This window comes from Meleagris gallopavo, chromosome 4 (genome assembly GCF_905368555.1).
Source record: "Meleagris gallopavo chromosome 4, MGAL_WU_HG_1.1, whole genome shotgun sequence".
NCBI classification, from domain to species: Eukaryota; Metazoa; Chordata; class Aves; order Galliformes; family Phasianidae; genus Meleagris; species Meleagris gallopavo.
In genome coordinates, this window is record NC_139407.1 from 29,579,103 (window position 1) to 29,600,472 (window position 21,370).

Genomic DNA, 21,370 nt, shown 5'->3' on the forward strand with positions numbered 1-21,370 from the left:
GTCTTTAACCAGGGAAAGATTTTCATAAGTAGGACATGCTTCAAGGAGCAATCCCCCATTTTGGCTGAAGCACTTCCTTCCCTCCACCTCATTAATTCCAAATTTCCGTGGCTGCCTCACAAGGCTGTGTTTTGTTTTCGTCCAATTAACATTTTTTGAGAGATCTTCCAGAGGAAAGTAGATCTGGCCCAGGTCTGTGGCACAGCCATAACGCTAGTATCATGAGGAGGAGGTGGGACTGCAAGGCCACTATACACCAAGCCTTTTCTCCTCCTTGTGTCTGGCTGCACTGATAGACTGCCCCAGAATTTACATTTCTGGGCTTGCTGGGAAGCACAAGACAAAACATTTTTCTCACACGTGGGTTGCAGACAGGAACGTTCCCACAGTCATCTCCACATTCATCACTTGCAAAGAGGCAGGACCACAAAGACATTTGATGACCGCTGCAATGCTGGGGATACTCCAAGTCATAAAGAATCCCTGGACAGGACACCGGCAACTGCCCAACATACACTCCAACTATTTGAACTCCACAAATGCATTGTAAGAGAGCAGGCTAAACAAACACTCATAGCACCAGAAGAGAGGATTAACTCTCCAGTCTCAAGGAACCCAAGGATGAGCTTCCCAAGCTCCAGTCCTGAGCTTATGGTGGAGAGAAGCCTTCTACCCCAGAGAGTCACACCAGTTCCTGTATACACAAAGAGCCCTGCTCTGGCCCATCTCTATTTCATGCACCCTCTCCATAGCACCCAATAAAGAGGGAAAAAAGCTCCGTTTGCATTTTAGCTGATCATGATTTCAAACAGCAAGCCCCCACTGCAGCACAGGCCCCACAAGCCTCCTACCAAGCACGGTTAACCCCTCTTCTGGAGTTGAGCATTTCTGCTGATCCCCTCTAAAGGGGTTAGCAGCATTACTTTTATAGAAATCTCACACCTTTCTCAGAGAAGACTAACAGCAACAAAGTCTTCTCTGTTTTCCATGCCCTCAAGTGCCCTGAAAGGAGGCTCAGGCAGACACCATCACCCTAAAGTCAGAATATGGTTTTCTGCAGGAGACCAGCCTGAGAATATGGATCCTCCCTATTTACAGGCAATGATACCAGCATTAGGTTTGTCAGACAAGTTTCTTTTACAAGGACCTATTTTCCAAACACCTCTTTGACTGAGGCAGAATTAAATAAGTAGTTCAATTCATGCAACTGGGAATATATTATTAAAGCAATGAGGCCACACCACAGCCCATAAGATGCACCAAGCCTCAGAGCCATGTGAGCGCTTCTTACCCAGAACTGGAGCTGGCAAGAAACAGGGGGGGGCTCAAGGCACGTTGCTGGCACAGCCCTGAGACTGCTGGACACCCCTTCAACAAGGGCATGCACTATTTGCATTGCTCATACTTGTACCTGAGCTTGCAGCTTTCAGCACTTGCAGGGCTGTGCGAGCTTTTCCATCAGGCCAAGCTCAGGTCATACCAGCAGCTTCAATTCCTGTAATCACCTCACCTTTTTATAAACAGCCCATGATGATTTCCTTAATTATTTCATGGCAATTCCCTAATGCAGCTTATAAGTAAGCAAGGTATTTTTCAGCAGGAAAAGCCATGTTTTAGGGCAGCTACCGAACTTCACTTCTGGAAGCTACAAGCTACAATTGCATAACATGGAATGAAAACAACATCCTTGTCTTTGTACAAGATGTCTTGGAGGTAAAAAAAAGATCCTGGAGAAAAGATCTGGAAAAGCAGATAACTTCAGTATTCAGGATAAACAGCCACATAATTCGCCTTCATTTTCCTGTTCCTTTACCAGTAGTCAGACAGGAACAACTACTGTGCAACTGAAATAATGAAGCCTACCTGAGACTGGGGGGAAGTCCAGGCTATAACTTCTCAGAAAAATGCATGAGCTCAGACAAACCTATCATTTTAGAGCTATGGCTACACACCCACCTGACTTGAGTGCTGAAAACAGATCTGGCAATGACTAAAAGGTTTGGTTCCATTGACTAACACAAATTAAGGCCTTGGCTAAAGCTTGTGACCTTTATCCTTCTCCCCTGCTCTCTCTCTCCTCTCCCCCTTCCTTGCCAGGGCTCAAACTTGCTGCCAGGCTTTCCACTAAGACATCACATTTTTAAGCAGCCAGGCTCAAAACAGAGTCCACATCACCCTCCACTTCAGCCTGCAGTCTCCAAGCATGTATATACACAAGTTTGGACACCTAAAAAAATTGTTGACAAGCTGATGCTTAAAAAAAAAATCTAAGTAACAGCATACCTCTGAAGCACAAGCAGATGAATGGCGTTCTTCAGTGGTAGTACTTCATTATGAAAAACCACTGTTCTCTTCTGCAACAGCATTCCTGTATCCAGGCTCCCTAGGGTTGGCTAGAGCAAGCAATTGCATACTCACACATAGTTCAGGGGTATCTTCTTGGCAATACAGTGCTGACAAATAACAATTTCCCATAATCTACAACTTCAAGCACATTTATTAGCTTAATCCTAATAACACAAATAAAACAAGATGCAGAATTGGCATAAATCATTCCCTGTGAAAAATCTGCCCACATTTCCCACATGCATCTTTCTCAGTAAAACAGCAGCCTGCACAGTTAGCCTTTTCTTCCTTCCCCATTATCTGGAAATAGTGGCAGTTCAGAGCAACCAAGATGGATGCAGAAGGAGGACAAGGCTGGCACAGGGCCATGTCAGTGGCTGGTTTCTCTCCCAGTAAAGTTGTTCCTGCAATTTGTACCTACCAGAACTAGGACTTGTGGACAATCTCAGAGTTCACATGCGGGGATCAAACTCCAAGAGCTGCAGTCCCTCCCCTGAAATCTTGTCCTAGCAATCTTTGGAGGTTCAGGTGTTGCACCAAATCACACTGTATTTCTCTTCCGAATTCTACTATTGGGCTCTGGCCCCAGACCACCACAAGTCAGGGACCCGCTCACAATGCGGGAGCAAGGACAACGACCAACATCAGCCAACAAACTCAGAAGGGGGTTGCAGATGCAAGTAGAGAGCAAAGCCTCTCAGCCTGAGTAGCTGCTTGCCCTAGGCCACTCTCAGCTCCCTGCCGAGGCAGTCCCCAGGAGGCTCTGGTGCTGCAGGTACAAAGCATGACACTGTGGCATTGCTGCACCACACCTGATAGGCATGAAACATCATTGAGATTGGGTTTGGCCCCAGTAGCCTCATATTTTACAGCCTGCAATGCGCTCACATGCATCTCAAGCTCAGCAGCACTGCTGAGTACCTACAGCAAGTTTTTAAAAAGCATGTTCAGATTTTAAGGGGAGGAAGTACTCATGCAAGTAGTTTCAGATGTTGTCTATCCCTGAACCCTCAGTTTTCTTAACCTTTTCCTTGCCTTCTTTTCTTTTAGGGCAACAGTTTTAACTTTTGCCCTCAAAGAAGCCACATATACACCCCAACACTCCAAACCCCAGAATAGAAGAACCCACTGGGAATGGTGTATAAATGCCAACCATGAGGAAATAAGCAAGAGAAAAATATTTTTCTTTTGTAACACTGGGTATTACTTTGAGCAACTACATGTAAAGAACAAAAACTCCTGAAGGAAAATGTTAACAGTATTTCTACAAACAAACTTCCATTAATGTCTAAATTCCAGACTCTAGTTAGATCTAGTTAGCCCTGGATCCATAAAACCGTGTTCCCATTTATAATAATTCTAAGACCTTGATGCAAATCTTACTAGCAACTTTAAAGGACTTGATGTCCCACCAAGTTTATTATATGAGGAAGAATATTAAAAAAAACATGGAGCTGTGTTCTGAATGGTTTTCCAGGACTATTCTATCAATCCTGATAAAATGATGCACATCCCTAACTTGGCAGCAGGCTCATCAAGGCTCAAATCTGACAGAGTATGTCAGAGCTTTCGTGCCATTGCCCACTGATAAGTGAGATCACAAGTGAAAGCCCCAGAACTGTGTACTTCATCCTATCCACTAGGAAGTGGACACCAGCCTGCAGGAATTCAGTTATCAGTGCTGTTTCAGTTATCAGTGCTGTTCAGAAGCACAAGGAGACTGTGCATTAGGGCCGATGCTTATCTAATACATGACATTTTGTGGGAACGTGGGGTCTTTAACCAGAGGACAGTGCATTGAGGCCAGTCACTGACCCCTGTGCAGGGGCACAGGGTCTGTAGTCCCAAGGCAGGGCCAGCAGTCTGAGCTGCCCATTCCCCCGTGGGCAATAGCTACAGGGTGAGTTGCAAGACTGCTGGGTGCCAGCTCTAATTCAACCTTTGATGAGTTTCTGTGTGGTAGGTTTCCATATACAAGCACTGAATGAGCAGGGAACAAACAACAATTAGAGAGAGCCAGGTACTGCCCCTGCCCTGTGCCTTGCCAGAGGCTTCCTGCCTGCATACTGTGGCTCCCCATTGCCTCAGTGAGCTGGAGCTTTGGCCATCCCACCCTACTGGCAGTGTCGCAACAGTAATTAAAAGCAGGAGGCCTAAGAGCTGCAGGCAAGCACTGGTGGTTTGCAGCTGCATCTTATGGGGGGTTGAGGGAAAGTTTCAGTACTTCAGCCCCCAAAAAGACACCCAGCACCAAGTTCACGGCCCAGCAGCCCTGTAGGGGTACCAGAACGCTTCAAGGCTGCGTGATGAAGTGCTGCAGCACTCACCCACACAGTCCAAGTACTTGCAAATGATGGCATTGTCCTCCCAACCAGCAGAGAGATAGCAAAGGCTGCTTAGGAAAACCCTGTAGCCTTCCTGTGCTGCTTCCCCCGTACCTTGTCTGATGTCTGAATAACACTCCCAATTAACACATGCCTTCTTGCTGCTCTCCTTGCACAGCATCCTGCCTAGAGCCCAGAGCTGCTGCACAGAAGGGATGGGACAGTCCTTCGGAACTAAGCGTGACACTTCCAAGCATTACTCTGTACTAATCTAGTGCTGTTTTTACTGCAGCAGCCCTACCACTCACAAGAGCATTGGCAGAGTTTTGAGAACTGCTGGCATTCACCCACGTGCTCACTGAAACAGTGTCATAAATTATTCCACACACAGGCTTCAGCAACGGCCATCAACTGCCTATGGATCTACAGTGACAGATTAAACCAAGGCCAGCACCCACCTCTGCATATCACAGAATATCCTGAGTTGGAAGGGGACCCACAAGGATCATCAGATCCAACTCATCACAAATTAAGGCTGGACACCACATTCAGTTCAGACTCTCCATCTGTTATGTTTGTGCTTGAATAGAAAGCAAGTGGACAGACTTGGACTTACTTTTAACTCCTGCCCTCCTGTCAGGACTTGTGCTGCAGCAATCCATGCCACTGCTCGCAACCAGCATAAGAATTAACCCATACTTGTGATATTTTTCCTTGATATATCCCAAAGAAAACACCAGAAATTCTGTCCAGCTGCCCAGACCCTTTCCCAGACAGCCAAGCTAAACACATACCTGCCAGAATTCAGAGTCTTGTAACCCTACAAAATCAGATAAGTATTCTAATGCACCTTGCTGAAATACATTGCTTCAGGACAGCTTCTAGAAAGGAAAAATTAAGTATTTTGTAAGTCTGTTGTTCCAAATGTCAGTAATAAGGACTTACCTTTACCTTACATCTCCTGCAGTTATTTTATGCTGTAGCTTTTCATACACACACAACTCAAATACAGCTCAGCCTCTTTTATTTCAGAGTGGACATGCAGGTCCCAGGCTGCCCATTCTAGATTTGATTTCCATGCTGGATCTTAATTCCCTTTTTACCCCCCAGAAGTACTGGCACAAGAAGCAGGGCATGTCAGGTAAGCAAAGCAGTGAACTACTGAGCTTGGCCAACCGTGCCAGCACATACCAGGGAACAGCAGAGCACGACTGTGACAGATGAGCAGGGATGCAGCAGAGCAAGCCAGCTCCACTGCCCCACGCTTCATCTCCCTGCACAGCATAGATTTAAAGACCTGCCAGAGCAGGTAAATCCAGTCATAACCTCATGGAGCCAAACCTGAGGAAGACAAACGTAACCCAAGGCAAACGCAGCTTGCTTCAGGAAAGTGAGCATTCCCCACAGAGGACATGGCAATCTTGGTTCACATGAAGGAGTGCCCTGCTCTGACACATTTTACAACTCCAAGTGCTGGAGACCTGCTTATTCCAAAACTGAGCCACAATTCTCATGTGTAGCACATACTTTTGCCCCTGGCTTGGGTTATTTAACGAGATACACCAAAGCAAGTGAACCGCTGCGCTACACAGCTTGTAAATTCTGCACAGGCTGGAGATACAGCAGCCTCCTCCACACCACTCACAGCAGTAACACAAGCAGCTGCTTCAAGCTTTATATGAGTTGCTCACACCTCAGGCTGCCCAACAGCCCCAAAAGGCACAAATTGGAGGCTAAGTCCCAAAAGTAGGATTCTCTAGCCATCCTACTGGCATGGAAGCCAGGAGCAGAGCACCCAACCCAACAGGAGGAAATGGTTTCAAACTAAAAGATGGAAGATTTAGACTGGATGGAAGAAAAAAGGTGATTTTTTTTTTTTTTTTTTTTTTTTTTTTGCCTTTTTACAGTGAGGGTGCTGAAGTACTGGCACAGGTTGCTCAGAGATGTGGTGGATGCCCCACCCCTGGGGACACTCAAGGTCAGGCTGGACAGGGCTCTGAGTGACTTGATGTAGCTGTAGGTCCCTGTTCATTGCAGGGGAGTTAGACCAGATGACTTTTAAGAGTTCTTTCCAACTCAAATGACTCTGATTTTAAACTCTGTCCTTCTAGCCACCCAGCACCACTGCACCTGGGACACTAGGCCATAGCCCTCCTGTATAAGGCACTGAAACCAAAGGTAGGTTGTTCCCCATCCTAAGCAGCTTTCAAAATCCAACATACTTCAGCATACAGTACAGGAAAATGTCATTCACCAAGGCTAGCTTGGAACAGGACAGCATCCACACACTCTCCTCCTGGGACTTTAAAGGGCACTTATAAACAAGAGGGAGACTGAGTAGCTGAGTACTGCCTGGTAGCAGTAGGACAAAGTGAAGCAGTTTTGAACTAAAGGAGGAAAGATTTAGGTTAGATGTTAGGTGGAGTTTGTTCACTCAGATTGTGGTGAAGTACTGCACACCTGCCCAGAGAAGCTGCAGATGCCCCATCCCTGGAGGTGCTCAAAGCTGGGTTGGATGGGGCCCTGGGCAGCCTGATCGTTGGGGGAAAGCCCTGTGCGCAGCAGGAAGTTGAAACTGAAGGGGCTTTAAGATCCCTCCCAACCCAAGCCATTCGGTGATTCCATGACTTCTTACTGCATACTTTACATGGGAACAAACCAGCTATTTTATTTTGGAACAATCAATCGCTCTTTAGCCTGTGTGAACTTTATGCTTCCCTTCATTGCATGTAAGCTCTATGACAGCTTGCACATCTGGATTTATACTTCCAGCTTTCTGGCTCATCTTACTAGAAGAAATCATCAGGTCGCCTGGTTAGGCTACAAAAGAAAAATATTGCTTTCCTTAGGTTACATCAAAACCAAGCACATCCCATGGAAAAACTGCTCTTCTGAGCAACATTCCTGGCAAGGCCAAGACCCGGGGGAGACACGGCTGTGCTATTTAACAGACAGTAGTCACACACAAGGCTACAATTTCAAATAATAGTTTTGTTTAAGCAACAAAACCATAACACCTCTAGCTTTGATGTTTAAATGTTTCTAGCCTGTACCAGACAAACACACCATGTTTTAGAAATGCTTTATGTAAAAATTGCCCTCAACTGCATTTACATAAGCCCACAGAAATGAGGTCAGCAGAGTTACTCATGCTGCTCACTTTTAAACCCTCTTCCTTACTGAAATTACTTGTTAAATCCCTGCAAAAACATCAACTTGCATATTGCTTATTTTAATGGTAGTTTTCTTGAAAGAGTTTCTAATTAAGAAAACATTTAGTCTGGAAATGCTTCCATGCCACAAGATCTCACTACGTTTGGTGCTATCTTTATGAAGCTAACTATGGCTATGCTACTAATCCATTTATTACAGCTACATGTTTAAAATTAAAAAAAAAAAAAAGCAAGGGGAGGAATTATCATCTGCCTTACATGTGGAAAAAACAAGGGCACAGCAAACTGAAGTTCCCTGCCCAAGACTCAGCAAAAGGGGGCCAAAACACTCGCAGCACGTCAGCCACATGCGCTCTAATTCCCAGTGCTCCCAGTGGCTCTCAGAATCAAGAATCTAATAATGAATTACTGCATAACTCTAAAGGCAGAACAGCCAAAACAATTTCCAGCAGGATGGATATTCAGCTACCTGGAAACATAGGACCTGAGGTCCCCTTTCACCACTGCTTCTTGGCAATCACATAGCAGAAACAAACTGAGTTGTTCTTTCTTTGTCCCAGTGACTACCAGCTGCACAATTCAGAAAGCAGCATATTTCAGGAAGTTTAGTCCCAACTTTCAGTCTTATTTCCTTGCAGCTCAGAGCATCAGGAAGGGTTTATGGCTGCTTTGTTGAAGAGCTGGCCACTGGCCAAAGCTGAGATTTGTACGCAAGTTTTCCCAAGTGTAATTCAGTTCCCCAACACAATGCCACTTGCCACTTCCAGTGGATACTGAGAACTTTTGCCACAGTGACCAAAACTCCTTTTCACCAGAAAACCAAACCAGACTTGAACAGCTATTAAGCCTACAAGAAAAACAGCATTGCTCTGCAAGAGCTCATTCAAAGCCATGATGGGTGGCTGCATTCAAACTGCCTTGGGTTTCACGTTATTGAGTCTAAAATGGGTCCGGAGTAGTGGACCCTTCTCATGATCCCAACACACAATCCTCAACACCCATTGGGAACTCATAACCATAAGCAAGATGACAGCTGAGATGCTCAAGACTAACCAACCTCTGAAAGCAGATTTGAGAGAACAGGGGGCAGAAAGAACCATAAAATAGGTCAAATGCTTCTAGAAAATGCCAATTACTTTATGTATAGCAGATCACATTCAAATGCCATTAAATCTCAGCTTGCTGTTGTCAGATATTAGCTGAAATTCCCCACGTTGCCTCAGCTGCCACATTAAAGTACCATGTATTCAATATTAATGAACAGATGAAACGGAATGAGATTAGGTTGGCATTTTCAGAGATAAAAGGTGTTTTGTGACAGAAAAGTATTCCTTTAAAGCACAGAGAATTTTTTTTGGCTTGGATACTGCACACAATAGACAGGAAACAAAAGAAACCATTTTCAGAAGTATTAAAAGTCTTCATTTTGGATTCTATAAGCCAACAAAGTATTATTATAAGCAGCAATGGATACATATAACAACAGCAAGCAGACTTTCTTGGCCACAGCTACGGAGAGTTTTAGAGAGAGAGTTGCTGACACGGGATCTAGAAGCCACTCTGTTTTAAGTGCGTGCGCTCTTGTGCCTGCACGCACACACACAGATCTCAGAGCTCAGATCCCTGGGACTGATCAAGGCACAACGAGACTATCACTGCCTAACCTGGACTTGAAGTAAGTCTGGAGGGAGAGAAAGAAGAAACCTATAGATGCAGTGGTTAAGCGATGTAATTTACCACTGTAACAGGCCTCCAGAGGATCTGGCAAGATCTTCAGTCCTTTTGGAGTATTGACATAAGCTGAACATACACACAGTCCTCAAATCTTTCAGGCAGTTATTTCAAGCTCCAGTCACCGCTGGTGCTTACAACTTGCACTATACCTGCTCACAGCATGACCACCTCACCTTTTAGCCACAGAAGTTGGTAGTAAAAGAACTGTTTCCAGTCACTTATCAGCAATTTCTGAAAAATTTGTCTTGACACAATTTCAAGTTAGGTTGTTTCTAAGTAAGCTCTCTTCACAGATATGTCAGAGACCTGATTCTACTGATTAACACAAGAAGAGATAATGGAGAACAGAAATCTTTAGCATATGCAGAAGCAAGAAAAGGACAACCTAGGACATTTACACACAATTCTGAACGTTTCCTATGTGGCTCTGAAGGATTGGGGGTAATGCACATTATTACAGACACATGCCAAGAACAAATGTCACTGATAAGCAGACTGAATCAGCCCTGGGCTGATAGGTCTTCACCAGAGTTGAAAGGAAATAATTTGCATGCCTCAAAATGCAGAGATTTGGCTGTTGGTAAACTCTACCTGAAAGCACAAAAGCAGATTTGTAGTTCTATCTCCAGTGCAGCCTATGCTCCTGTACCTTGCTGGGAATCATTCACTGTGCACTCCAGCAAAAGGAGGAAATACAGCTTGCACTGTCACTGAGCAAGCCAAGCAAGCTGTTTAACAACTCATCCTCTCCCATTTCACGACCACCAGCCTGCCATCAGCTTCATTCAAACCGTGCACAAGTGCTCAGGGAAAGCGATTAGCACACTTGGTGCAGTTAGGGTGCATCTGGCAGCGAGTGGCCTCCCTTGCTCACAAAGGGTAACCGGCTTCATGCTGCACTCAGATAACCTCCAAGCACACCACCCACGGACTGCAGAACATCTTCAGATCCAAACAGGTGAGTCCTGAAGATCACTAACAGATTTCCCTCAGGAGTCAAAACATTGCTTCTCCTCTTCCACACCCATCATGTGGAAGAGGTTATGGTAATTCCCGAGTGAAACAGATGAGATGCATGCAGATCTCCAGAAACAATCCTTTTTTTTTTTTTGAGCTACTGTTTTCATAGGAATCAGCTCTCAGGAGCCACTGGTAAAGACAGCAACATCTGTGGCAAAACCAGAACACCCTAACAAGCCTTTTCCTATCAGCTTTTGCCTAGCATTCATGACCTGATCTGGTAAAGAAATTACCTGCAGTCACAGTATTTCATTAAGCTATTTTAAACAGCTAGATACTGTCCAAAAATAAACCATAGTTGCAGAAGCAGTAACAGAAGATTCACTTTGATAATACAAAAGATCTAAAGAAGCTACATGCAGAGAGAAATAAGTTTCATACGTATATAAACTTAAGAGCAGTCTGCTTTTTGCCATTGCCTTACATGGGACAACACTAAGGAACACAAAAACCTAAACCTACAAGGAAAAGATTCAGCTCCTCCAGAATTTCAGGAGCATTTGGTGCAGGTTTAGCTCCTAAGGTCACCCAGTCACTTCTCCAGAGTCAAGAGCAGCCTCTGTTTTGAAATAAGCCCCAAGCTGTCTCTGGGACTCCTTATCAATCACAGAGCACAGCACGACTGTGCTAGTGAAGGGGCAATAACAGTCTTTACCAGGAAAAGGAAGGGACATTCAGAGCAATTTTTTTGTTAGCATTACCGCCCTTCGCTAACACCCCGCATTTGGTTTTCTGTTTCTGATTGGGAGCACTCTTGACCAACGTTAGCACTGAATGCCAACAGCACTGTGGTGTTTGTCTGAGCCATTATCACGCATCACTTCGTACAGCAGGCTGGAGAGCTGTTCAGAGAGCTGGAAACTGTACTAAAAAAAGCTTGAAGAACTGTTGCAGCATTTGTTTATTTTAAATCACCTGGTCATACCCAATGGCTCTGAGATGAAATTGCTTTGCTGTGTACTCCTGCGAGAGGTACTGCAGCTTACAGGGATGGGAGCTTGGAGCCAAACCAAGCCAGTGAGTCCAGACAAGGCAGAAACCAGGGTAAGACCCTGTCCCCTTCTGCATCTCTCCTGCAAGGAGAGCCACAAGCTGCCACACAGCTTCATGCCTACACTCAGTGCAACCTCCAGAGAAGCAGAGGCACAGCCTTAAACAGCCTTGGGGTGGGCAGCCAGGACAGCCATTCATCTTTCCTGGAAGCTGGGAGGATGGGAAGGGGGCACAAAGCCTCAGCGATGAGTAAGTATTTCACTTGTCAGACGCATGCTGCTTAATCAATATTTATCATTTCAGAGCATTACTCAAACACTGAAACCAATTCCTCATGATCTCAGCAACACAGTCATAGAATCATTAAGGTCGGAAAAGACCACTAAGATCATCTAGTCCAACCATTAATCCGTCACCACCATGCCCACTAAAGCATGTGCCTAAATGTCACATCCACACGATTCTTGAACACCTCTATTGACAATGACTTCACTACTTCTCCAAGCAGCCTCTTCTAATGCCTTACCAAGAAAAGGTTCTTCCATGGATCTCCACCCACAGCATCTCTCAGACCCACCTTCATCAGCAAGGACCTTTAGACAAGCACACAAACACCCCCAAAGATGAAGATCACCGTTTTTGTCCCTCATTTCACCATCAAAAAACAGAGGGCCTGGTGGCTCTGCTCCATCCTCCAGCACACATGGAAGTGGCTTTCTGAATACACTGCCCCACAGCAAAAGCCAAAATCCATCAATTCTTCAGCTCCATCAGCCCCCCTGTACCTTTTCTTTTTTCATTCCCTTCCCCTCCATGGGAACTGGCAATCTCTCATTATAAAGAATTTTCAAAACAGATTGAGGAGTGCACTGTGCTGTTTCTTTTCTCTTGGATAAAATCCTCCATGGCCCCTCCACAAAATTTGCATTCCAGCTTCATCTGCCATCACTTTGTTTGACTTGTAAGAGGTGGAGGTAATACTGCATGTATGTTTATGTTAGTATTGCTCCTTCAGCCAGCCCAGGCTACAATTCTGTAAACATTTAGAACAAACAAATAAAGAATAGGGGAGGGAAGCCAGAGCCCTCTTCCACATTCTGAACTGCTGAGATACGATCCAAAACTGGTCAAGATGCTTAGAATTAGCCCAAGAGAAGGGTGGTCCTTTATCTAAAGGGTAGAAGTGGCTAATCTCTGACAGAGTCAGAGCAGATGACCATACGCACACTGCCACTCAGTTCAAGTATATACATGCTTTCATCAGCTGTAAGGTGTCAGGCAGCTCCTAGCACCAATCCTGCAGAAGTTCTGCTTACGTACACCTTTACATTCACATACTGAGATCGGCTTCTACTAAAATCAACGAAATTACAGGCAGTATGATATACATGTGTATTCACATCTGTGGGATTGGGGCCTTAAAATGAAAGCCACCCATCCCACTGAAACACACCCTACTTAGCTACAATTAAGCACAGACACTTCAGAGCAGCTCAAGGAAGTTGTTTTTTATGCATGCTTTTGCAATTAACATAATGTTGTACCCCAACAGAACGGGGAAGATCATGACTTGGGAATGTTATCTGTTTTACGAAATCAAACTAACTCACTTCTTGATCCACTTTTTTGTCCTTTCTTTCTCCCTTCCTTCAACCCTGTCCCCACCAAAGGGTACTGCTCTGTGCCCTTATAAGTTACGCTCATTAAGAGTTTGAAAAGGTAAATGCCCATCAGCTTCACGTGGGCTACGTAATTATTTCCCCAGCTTCCCTACAGCCTCCCTAACAACACAGCAGCATGCAAAGAGGCAGCAGAACAGATTAGATAAAAAGGGATATGAGATAAGCTTCCAGCACCTACCAAACATCAGCCCACCTTCCTTCATCTCTTGTTCCCCCAGGGAAAAACACCTCTAAAAGCATCAACTCTGGAGGACAGAGATGTTCAAGAAACATAGTACTGAGGGATGTGGTTAGTGGGCATAGTGGGGATGGGTTGACGGTTGGACTAGATGATCTTGGTGGTCTTTTCTAGCCTTAATGATTTTATGACACATGGTCCGCCCAGAAGCTGCTTGTGAAGAAGCCCTTCAGCCCCCCTGCCATACACATGGCTCTCACACTGACAGACGCTTTCTGCAGCCAGGATGCACGCAGTGAAATCACCACGCAGGCTGCAGGGAATGCTGTTCTGGGATTGCTGGGGACCACGGCCCACCAAAAGCACAAGAAGGTGAGCAGAGATTGAACAGAACGAAGGAGAAACGAACACAGTAATAACACCAAGAACAGCAACGGTCCGGCAGGTCCGGAAACAAATCTAAAAGGAGACCTCCTCATCTCACCCCACCCCATTCGCATCCCACACGCGGCACGAGGGGCCGCATTCCAGCCCTCAGCCCCATCTGCTCCACTCGCAGGCACTGAGAAAGTTGCAGGCGGGTGGGCCGAGCCCCCTCCTTCTCTCCCTCCGCCGGCCGACAGCGCACAGGAGCGCATCTCTCCCTCCAGCGGGGCGCGGCGGAGCTCCACTCGCGCTTCTGCAAGCGGAGCGCTCAGTCTCCTTTATTTCCCGCATCAGACCGTAAGAGCTTCTGTGCTGATTATTTTCCTCCCTTCACCCTACAAAAACGAACCCTTTTGTCTCTCTGAGCACGGGTATAAATCAATAAAACGAACGAACGAATGAACGGTAAGCCACCAACCCGCCGCCCGACAACCCAGGAGCGCTCGGGCTGCGCAACGCGTCGCCCCGCACACCCGCGCAACGCAGCCCGCCCCCCCCAGCACCCCGCGCCCACACCCACCGCCGCTCTGCCCACGGCCACAGCCATCGCCGCACTCCCCGCCGCCTGCTGCTGGGGCTGCAACATGGCCACCCGGCGGGGCGGGCCCGCTCCCGCCCCGCCCCGGCCCCTCCCCGCCCCGCCTCGGCCGGGGGGAGCCCGTGGGGCCGGCGGCGAGGCGAGGTCTGGGTGCTGCGTGCTTTCTGCACGAGGAAACGGAGCTTCGAGCATAGGGATCAAACCCCAGAAGGCTCCAAAGGCTGATTCCCTGCACGCGTGAAAGGCGTTACAGCCCTTAATTGAGGCCAGGTGCCGTCACCGCTGGCAAAGATGCTGCGGCCGGGCTCCCTCCCCGGTGCCTGCGTACGGACCTCCCTGGGTATGGCAGCTCGCCCTGAAAGAGCAGGGAGGAAAACCCGACAGGGCAAGGAAACACGCTGCACTCTGCCTAGATCTCAGCTACTGTAGTTCCCCACATTCCTCGTTCTTAATAGAACGAGTTCCTCATTCTTAAAAGTTCACTGCTGTGAACAAATCTGTCCTCATGCAAAAGGAATTGTGATCTTTCATTCCAGAGACCCTACGGGGACTGACTGCATTTTTCCAAAGCTCTTTTGCACCATTTTGAAGCAATAGCGTGTTATTGCCTTCCCAACTGTGTATGCCAGCTGTGGGGTAATTTGTTAAGATTGCAGGGGATGTGAAAATACACAGGTGAACACAGAGCAGAGGTTAACTTTCCCCCTGGTTGAAATCAACCACAGGTGTATGGCTCCCTAAAGAAAATGTCTTCTTTCACAACAGAAAGCTACAACACTGAACAGTGAGCTTGTTTTCTCTTTGTGCCAAAATACTGCTTCTTCCTGCCCCCATTTTGTGACTGGTATTACTCACAACTTACACCAACGTCCCCTGAAGAACCAAAAGACCCTCTCTCAGAAGACTCTACTCAGAACCCCTCAAAAAGAGCAATATGGAGGGAAAGATACTGAGGACCTGGAATGTGTCCAGAGCAGGGCAACAGAGCCATGAGGGGATTGGAGCACAGGTCTCATGGGAGAAGCTGGAACTGAGGTTGTTCAGTCTGGAGAAGAAGAGACTCAGGGGAGACCTTATGGCTCTATGTAACTGCCTGGAAGGAGGTTTGGTGAGGTGGGAGTTGGCCTCTGCTCCCAGGTAGCAGTGGTAGGATGAGAGGGAATGGCCTTCAGTTGCCTCATAGGAGGTTCAGGTTGAGTGTTAGAAAAAATTTATTCTCCAGAAGAGTGATGATGCATTGTCACAGGCAGCCCAGGGAAGTGGTGGTATTAGTGCTCCTCGAGGTGTTCAAGAACCATGGAGAGGTGGCACTGAGGGACGTGGTCAGTGGGCATAGTGGGGGAAGGCTGGTGGCTAGACGTGGTGATCTTAGAGGTCTTTTCCAATCTTCATGATTCTATGAAACTCAGCCATGCTGAAAGCTCCCACCCACAATGGAAAGTGATCAACTTACAGTCTTGGTCTTGGTCCTGCAGATATTTTAACAGTCACTTAATGGTACCTGAGTGCATTCCACCAACTTCAAGCAAAAGTCTTACAGGGTAAAGGTTGTGTTTCTTGGGAGGAAAGCCCTCCAGTTTTCTTTGTAAGCAAGGTCATGCTTGGCAGTGTTGTTTAGATGAGAATATCATACCAGAGAAAGCTGTAAGACACCTCCTGCTTACACTGCAGTTCATTAAACCAAGCAACATTTTCATAGCAATGCTGTCATTTGCTGCTGTTATTTACTTAAACTTTTTATCTCCCTGATCTACCCTGTTTTCTTGTTTGAAATCACAGTTATGTCATTATGCTCCACACGTTTCCTCTCCACTGCTGCTGCTGAGGGCATGCTGCTTTTGCACACCGGGTGTGAGTGCAACCAAGGGCTTAGAAGGAGAAAGGTGCCTTGGAGGACTCTGCCAAAAGCAAGTGCAGGGCAATCAAATATTGACTTCTCAGATGTCCCTTCTCCCGGCACCCATTTCCTATCCAGCTGAATGCTGCTGATGGGATGCAGCTACACTCTTGCACTATGCCACACCAAAAACCAAAAGCAGGATGCAGTACAGCGTAGAAGCAACTTGCCATTGCCACTGGAACAACCTGCATTTAGGTGCGCTGCAAAACTTCCCTTACTGCACTGAAACTGTAACTTCTAATCTAAAAAGTTTCTTTCAGGGCTGTTCCCTATACTGCAGAGGCTACATTTTAGCAGTCCTGCAATATCACAGGGCAATTTATCAGGCAAACTAGCCTGTAGCAGAAACTAACACAACTTCGAGTCAGCAATCCAAAAGCACAGACCTGCCGAGCTCAGTTACTTGAGAGCAGCACCATGCACACATCTGTTCCTGCGACCACCAGTGTCACCTAGACATAGGTGTGTGTATGAAGCAAAGGTGTGCCACTGAACTCCTCCATTCATTGATGTTTGATGAATATTGATGGAGACCTACCAGTGGATGTCAGCAAGGTGAGTGATGTGAGGCAGTGGGTGGTGCATTTCAGCAGTGACAACAGTGCTGTGAAAAACAAGCCGCACTCCAGGCAGGCATGCACCACTGGCACACCGTGAAATGAACAGCATCTCAATCAGCTCATCCACATTAATTGGTGAATTGTGACCAGGGAACTGTGCACTGCACCGAATATTGGTTTCAGTGCATTGGAAATGATGGTGGCAATGTCGGAATACCACAAAGTTTGCTCCACAAATGCTCACACGGGAAAGAACACCGTATGCAGGTTTATCAGGACCAACTGAACCAACAAGGGGCTGAAGGTGACAGTTCCCTCAATCACATCATTACCGGTGATGAGACGTGGTGTCACCACTATGAGCTGGCATCAAAATGGCAGTCTGAGGAGTGGCAACATTTGAATTCCCCACAGAAGAAAAAGTTCACGAAGCAGCCCTCAGCAGGTGAAGTGATGTGCACTGTCTGGTGGGATAGCACAAGGCCTATCCTTCTGGCTTCCCCAGAAACCAGACAAATCATCAGCTATGACTGCTGCACTGCAGTGCTGACTAAGCTGAGGGCCAGGCAGGCCAGACAAGAGGGCAACTTTTCTCTTATAGCATGGTAACACCAGGCCCCATACCAGTTTCAAGACAGTGACAATCTTGGCTGAAAGGTCCTACCACACTCACAGTATAGTCTGGATTTGGCACCTTCTGACTTCCATCTGTTCAGGCCAATAAAAGATGGACTGAGTGGGCAACATTTTCCTAGAATGCCAACATAGGAGCTGTGAAACAGTGGGTGACTTCTGCTGGTACAGATTTTTGAGACGTGGCATGCAGTGATTCTATGATTCTATGCTGAAAACAGTGTTTTGTAGCTCAGAATTTACTCCACCAAATCGTGATATTGTACTCTTTGTATCTGTTAATGTTTCTACGGAAATAAATAGAAGGCATTACTTTCGGAGCAACATACATCCTTATAGTCATCCAGGAGCCTGCAGGAGAGAGGACTTCTATTGACCTTCAGCAGCAAGCGTCTGGTGAGCTCAGCTCCTCTGTGCCCCCATTCCCCAAGTGCAAGTCAGAAAATGCAGCACACCCTCTCCCATGCTACTCATGCCACAAACTCCTTGCAGCTGTGTGGCTATCACTAGGTTGGTGCCCACCAAGGCACTGACCTTACCCACGCTTTTGAGCTGTAACACACACCCAGGGAAGTGATGTAGTCACCATCCCTGGAGGTGTTCAGGAAACGTGTAGGTGAGGCACTGAGGGACACGGTTAATGGGCATGGTGGGGATGGGTTGACAGCTGGACTCGACGATCTCAGAGGTCTTTTCCAACCTTCGTGATTCGATGACCGTATGATTCTGTGAGCGGTACATGATCGCCTCCGCGGCGCTACGCCCATCCCCACTCCCTCGCCGTCGTCCCCGGCCGCCACCCGGGGCAAAGGCGCGGGAGGCGGAGAGGCGCAGAGGCCGGGCACGGCGGAGGCGGGTTCCCGGCGCGGCGCAGCACCGAGCGGCCGGAGCATGGCGCGGGAGCTGAGCCAGGAGGCTGTGCTGGACTTCCTCTGGGCGGCGGGGGGCCGAGCCCCCAACGCGGCGCTGCTCCGCCACTTCCAGGGCTTCCTCCGCGACCCGGCGCTGACGGACGCGCAGCGTGGGGAGCGCCGCGAGCGGTTCAAGCGCCTGGTCAATGCCGTGGCCACCGTGCAACCCGCGGCCGCCGGCACCTCCAAGGACATCGTGCTCCGCCGCAGGTACCGCGACCTCCTCGACGAGGAGCTGCCGCCGCAGGAAGAAGAGCCGGAGGAGAAGAAGGAGGAGAAGGAGAAGGAGCCGTCCCCGCCGCCCCGCTGCGATCCCTGCCGGCGGCGCGACCCCCCGGGAAAGGGGCGGACGGGCGGGGAGCAGCACGGCGGAGCGGCCGCCGCTGCGGGCTGCGCAGCACGGGGCCGCGGTGGGCTCTGCCTCGAGTGCCGCCGGGCGCTCCGCGATGCCGCCGCCGCCTCGCCGCCCCCCTATCGGAACCTCCAGGGGCCGCCCCCGTATCGGGCGCCGCGGCCGCCCTCCGCCGGACCGTCCCCGTCCCGGTGCCCTCAGCGGCCGCCGGCTCCCGTCGGGTCTGCCTCTGTCGGGTCCCTGCCACCGCCTGGCCCCAGAGGGCTACTCCCAGCCCGGTCCCCTCTGCTGTCAGCGGGCCCCAGGGTGCCGCCCCTCAGAGGGCCGCCTCGAGCCCAGTCCCCACAGCCGTCCCTCCCGGAGCCATCCCCTGCCCAGTCCCTGCCGCTGCTCTCAGCCCCAGAGATGCCGCCCCTGTCGCAGTCCCGGTCCCTGCAGACACTCACTGCCGGACGCAACCCGTCCCCATCACTGCTGTTATCAGGCCTGGATGCGGTCCCCCTGCCTCTGTCCAGATCCCTTCAGATGCTTTCCACCAGGCTCCCCTCCTCCTCACGAGAGGGGCCCAAGGTACGGACCCCCAATGGCCCAGTGCGACCTCGAGCCACACTGCTGCACGCCGCAGGGCCATCCTCACCCTCAGCCTTGCCACAGCCAGCAGGCCGCGGGGGGCAGCCCCCCTGCGCCCAGCCCCTTCCTGCCAGTCCACTCCTGTCCCGGTCTGTGCTGCCAGCATCAGACCCCCAGGGGCCACCAGCTAGCACCCCCGCAGCCCCAGTACCTGTCTTCCGCAGCATCAGGTGCCAACTTGCTATGCTGGAGGTGTCTGACAACAGAGGGAGACCTCTCCGTGCAGTGCCCCAGAGGAGCTCATCCGTACATGTCCCGAGCCGGAGGCCGACGGTGCCACTCAGTCGGCGGGCACACACTTGGCTGGTGGCAGTGTCAGCGGGGCGCTGGGCCAATGTGCGGGGACTTTTCCTGGAGGAGCCAGAACTGGCCCTGCAGCGGGACTTCGTGTCGGGCTTCACGGTGCTGCACTGGCTGGCCAAGCACGGTGATGGGCCAGGCCTGCAGGAGCTGGCCAAAGCAGCACGCCAGGCTGGGCTGGCATTGGACGTGGACGCTCGATCCGGCTGCGGGTACACTCCATTGCACCTGGCTGCCATACATGGCCACACGCTCGTCATCAAGGTGTTGGTGCTACAACTGGGCTGTCAGGTACAGGTGCGGGATGGCAGCGGGCGCCGGCCCTGGGAATACTTGGGCAGCAGCACCTCCGGGGAGATCTGGCAGCTCCTGCAGGCACCCCGGGGCACGATTATGTTCCCCACGCAACCCCTGGCCCGTAGTGTGTCCTCAGCTAGCAAGGCTCTGCCGCCTGCAGGCCGGGCACCGCTGGCTGCGTGCCTTAAGCCACAGCGCGGCCGCCGGGCAGCATCCCACCAAGCTGGCAGTGAGAGCGACTGACGGACAGCAGCACGCACCCCCTGCACAGGAGACTGGATCCAAGAGGAAGGCAGGTGGGCAGGAAAAGCTGCAAACACATCTGAACTTCTTGAGGAATGTACTCTTAAATTATTGCAATGAACCATTGTCTGAGTCTCTTTGCTCTCCCTTCAATTTCTTGCTTTTCTGAGAGCAAAATGATGCAGCTCCTTGTCTGGAAGTGCGTCTGAACCCAGAGAATGACTCACAGAGTCACCAGCACAAGTGGGGTCATGGGCTTGGGGTCTCGAGCTGTGGTGTGACATTTGCAGTTGGCCACAGCCAGGGCAGTGCTGGCTTTCTCTCCCAAGGAGGGCTGCTGTTGGTGCTGGGGTTTGCAAAACACCTGCCTACACCACCTACATTCCAGGGAGTAGCTTGTGCTCCTTGTCTAATCCCAGCAGATTAAGGGATGAGCCCCTATCCTAAAAATGCAGTTGGTCCAGAGCTGGCCTTTCGGCAAGCGTCTTCAAAGAGGGACTGGCTGTGGCAGAGAGCAGCAGTGGGAGAGCCGCGTGGAGGAGGCTGCTAACACACCCACCCCGCATTGCAGCCCATGCAGACAGGAATGTGGGGCAGCACCGCAGCCCCGCTCCTTTCTGCAGCTGCCCGGCAGCACTCACCCTGCCCCATCTCTCTGGCCCCACGGTCCTTTTCCTCTCACTACAGCACTTGGAAGCGGTACCTGTGCTGTGGCTGCGGATGCCCATTCCCATGCCTCAGGGATGGAAAGCATCGCCACAGGAATCCAGGCTGGGCAGACAGGGAGCTCACAGTGGGTACACGACCAGAGCTGTCTGTGTTTTCTCAGACACCCCAGCCCTGAACTTCCTTACAGGAGTTTGTGTGATGGGGATGAGTGGGACTGGGAGTCTGGGTGCAGATAAGGGATGTGCAGTGTGGTGATTCCCAAGAGCTTCCAAACCACAAACTGCCTTTGGGAATCCCACTGGATTTAGGAAAAAATGCGCTCACTGATTTATCATAAATGAGCAGTCCAAAAATGCAACAGTTTAACTGCACACCAGTGCTGCCTGGCTCTCCTGTAGATTTTGAATGAAGGCAGAGATGGAGCTAAAATCTACATGACAGGGGCACATTGCTGCCGGGCT

General features: G+C 49.3%; 2 protein-coding genes across 6 annotated transcripts in view; one reads left to right on the forward strand and one right to left on the reverse strand.

The window, feature by feature from the left end:
- SEPTIN11 (septin 11) overlaps nucleotides 1-14,529 on the reverse strand; it is a 61,636-nt gene extending 47,107 nt beyond the window's left edge. For all 5 annotated transcript variants that reach the window (XR_014882978.1, XM_085222650.1, XM_085222652.1 and 2 more), the window contains exon 1: nucleotides 14,397-14,529. Coding sequence is in view for 4 of the 5 variants with exons in the window: in XM_085222650.1 (XP_085078776.1) it covers nucleotides 14,397-14,462 (66 nt within the window). In the remaining variant the exon portion in view is untranslated. The remainder of the gene's footprint in view (nucleotides 1-14,396) is intronic.
- Nucleotides 14,530-18,093: 3,564 nt separating this feature from the next.
- On the forward strand, nucleotides 18,094-20,361 carry SOWAHB (sosondowah ankyrin repeat domain family member B). The gene has a single exon (XM_085222649.1). It carries the CDS (start codon nucleotides 18,399-18,401, stop codon nucleotides 20,238-20,240), a length of 1,842 nt encoding a protein of 613 aa, XP_085078775.1. The 5' UTR covers nucleotides 18,094-18,398; the 3' UTR covers nucleotides 20,241-20,361.
- Nucleotides 20,362-21,370: the final 1,009 nt, after the last annotated feature.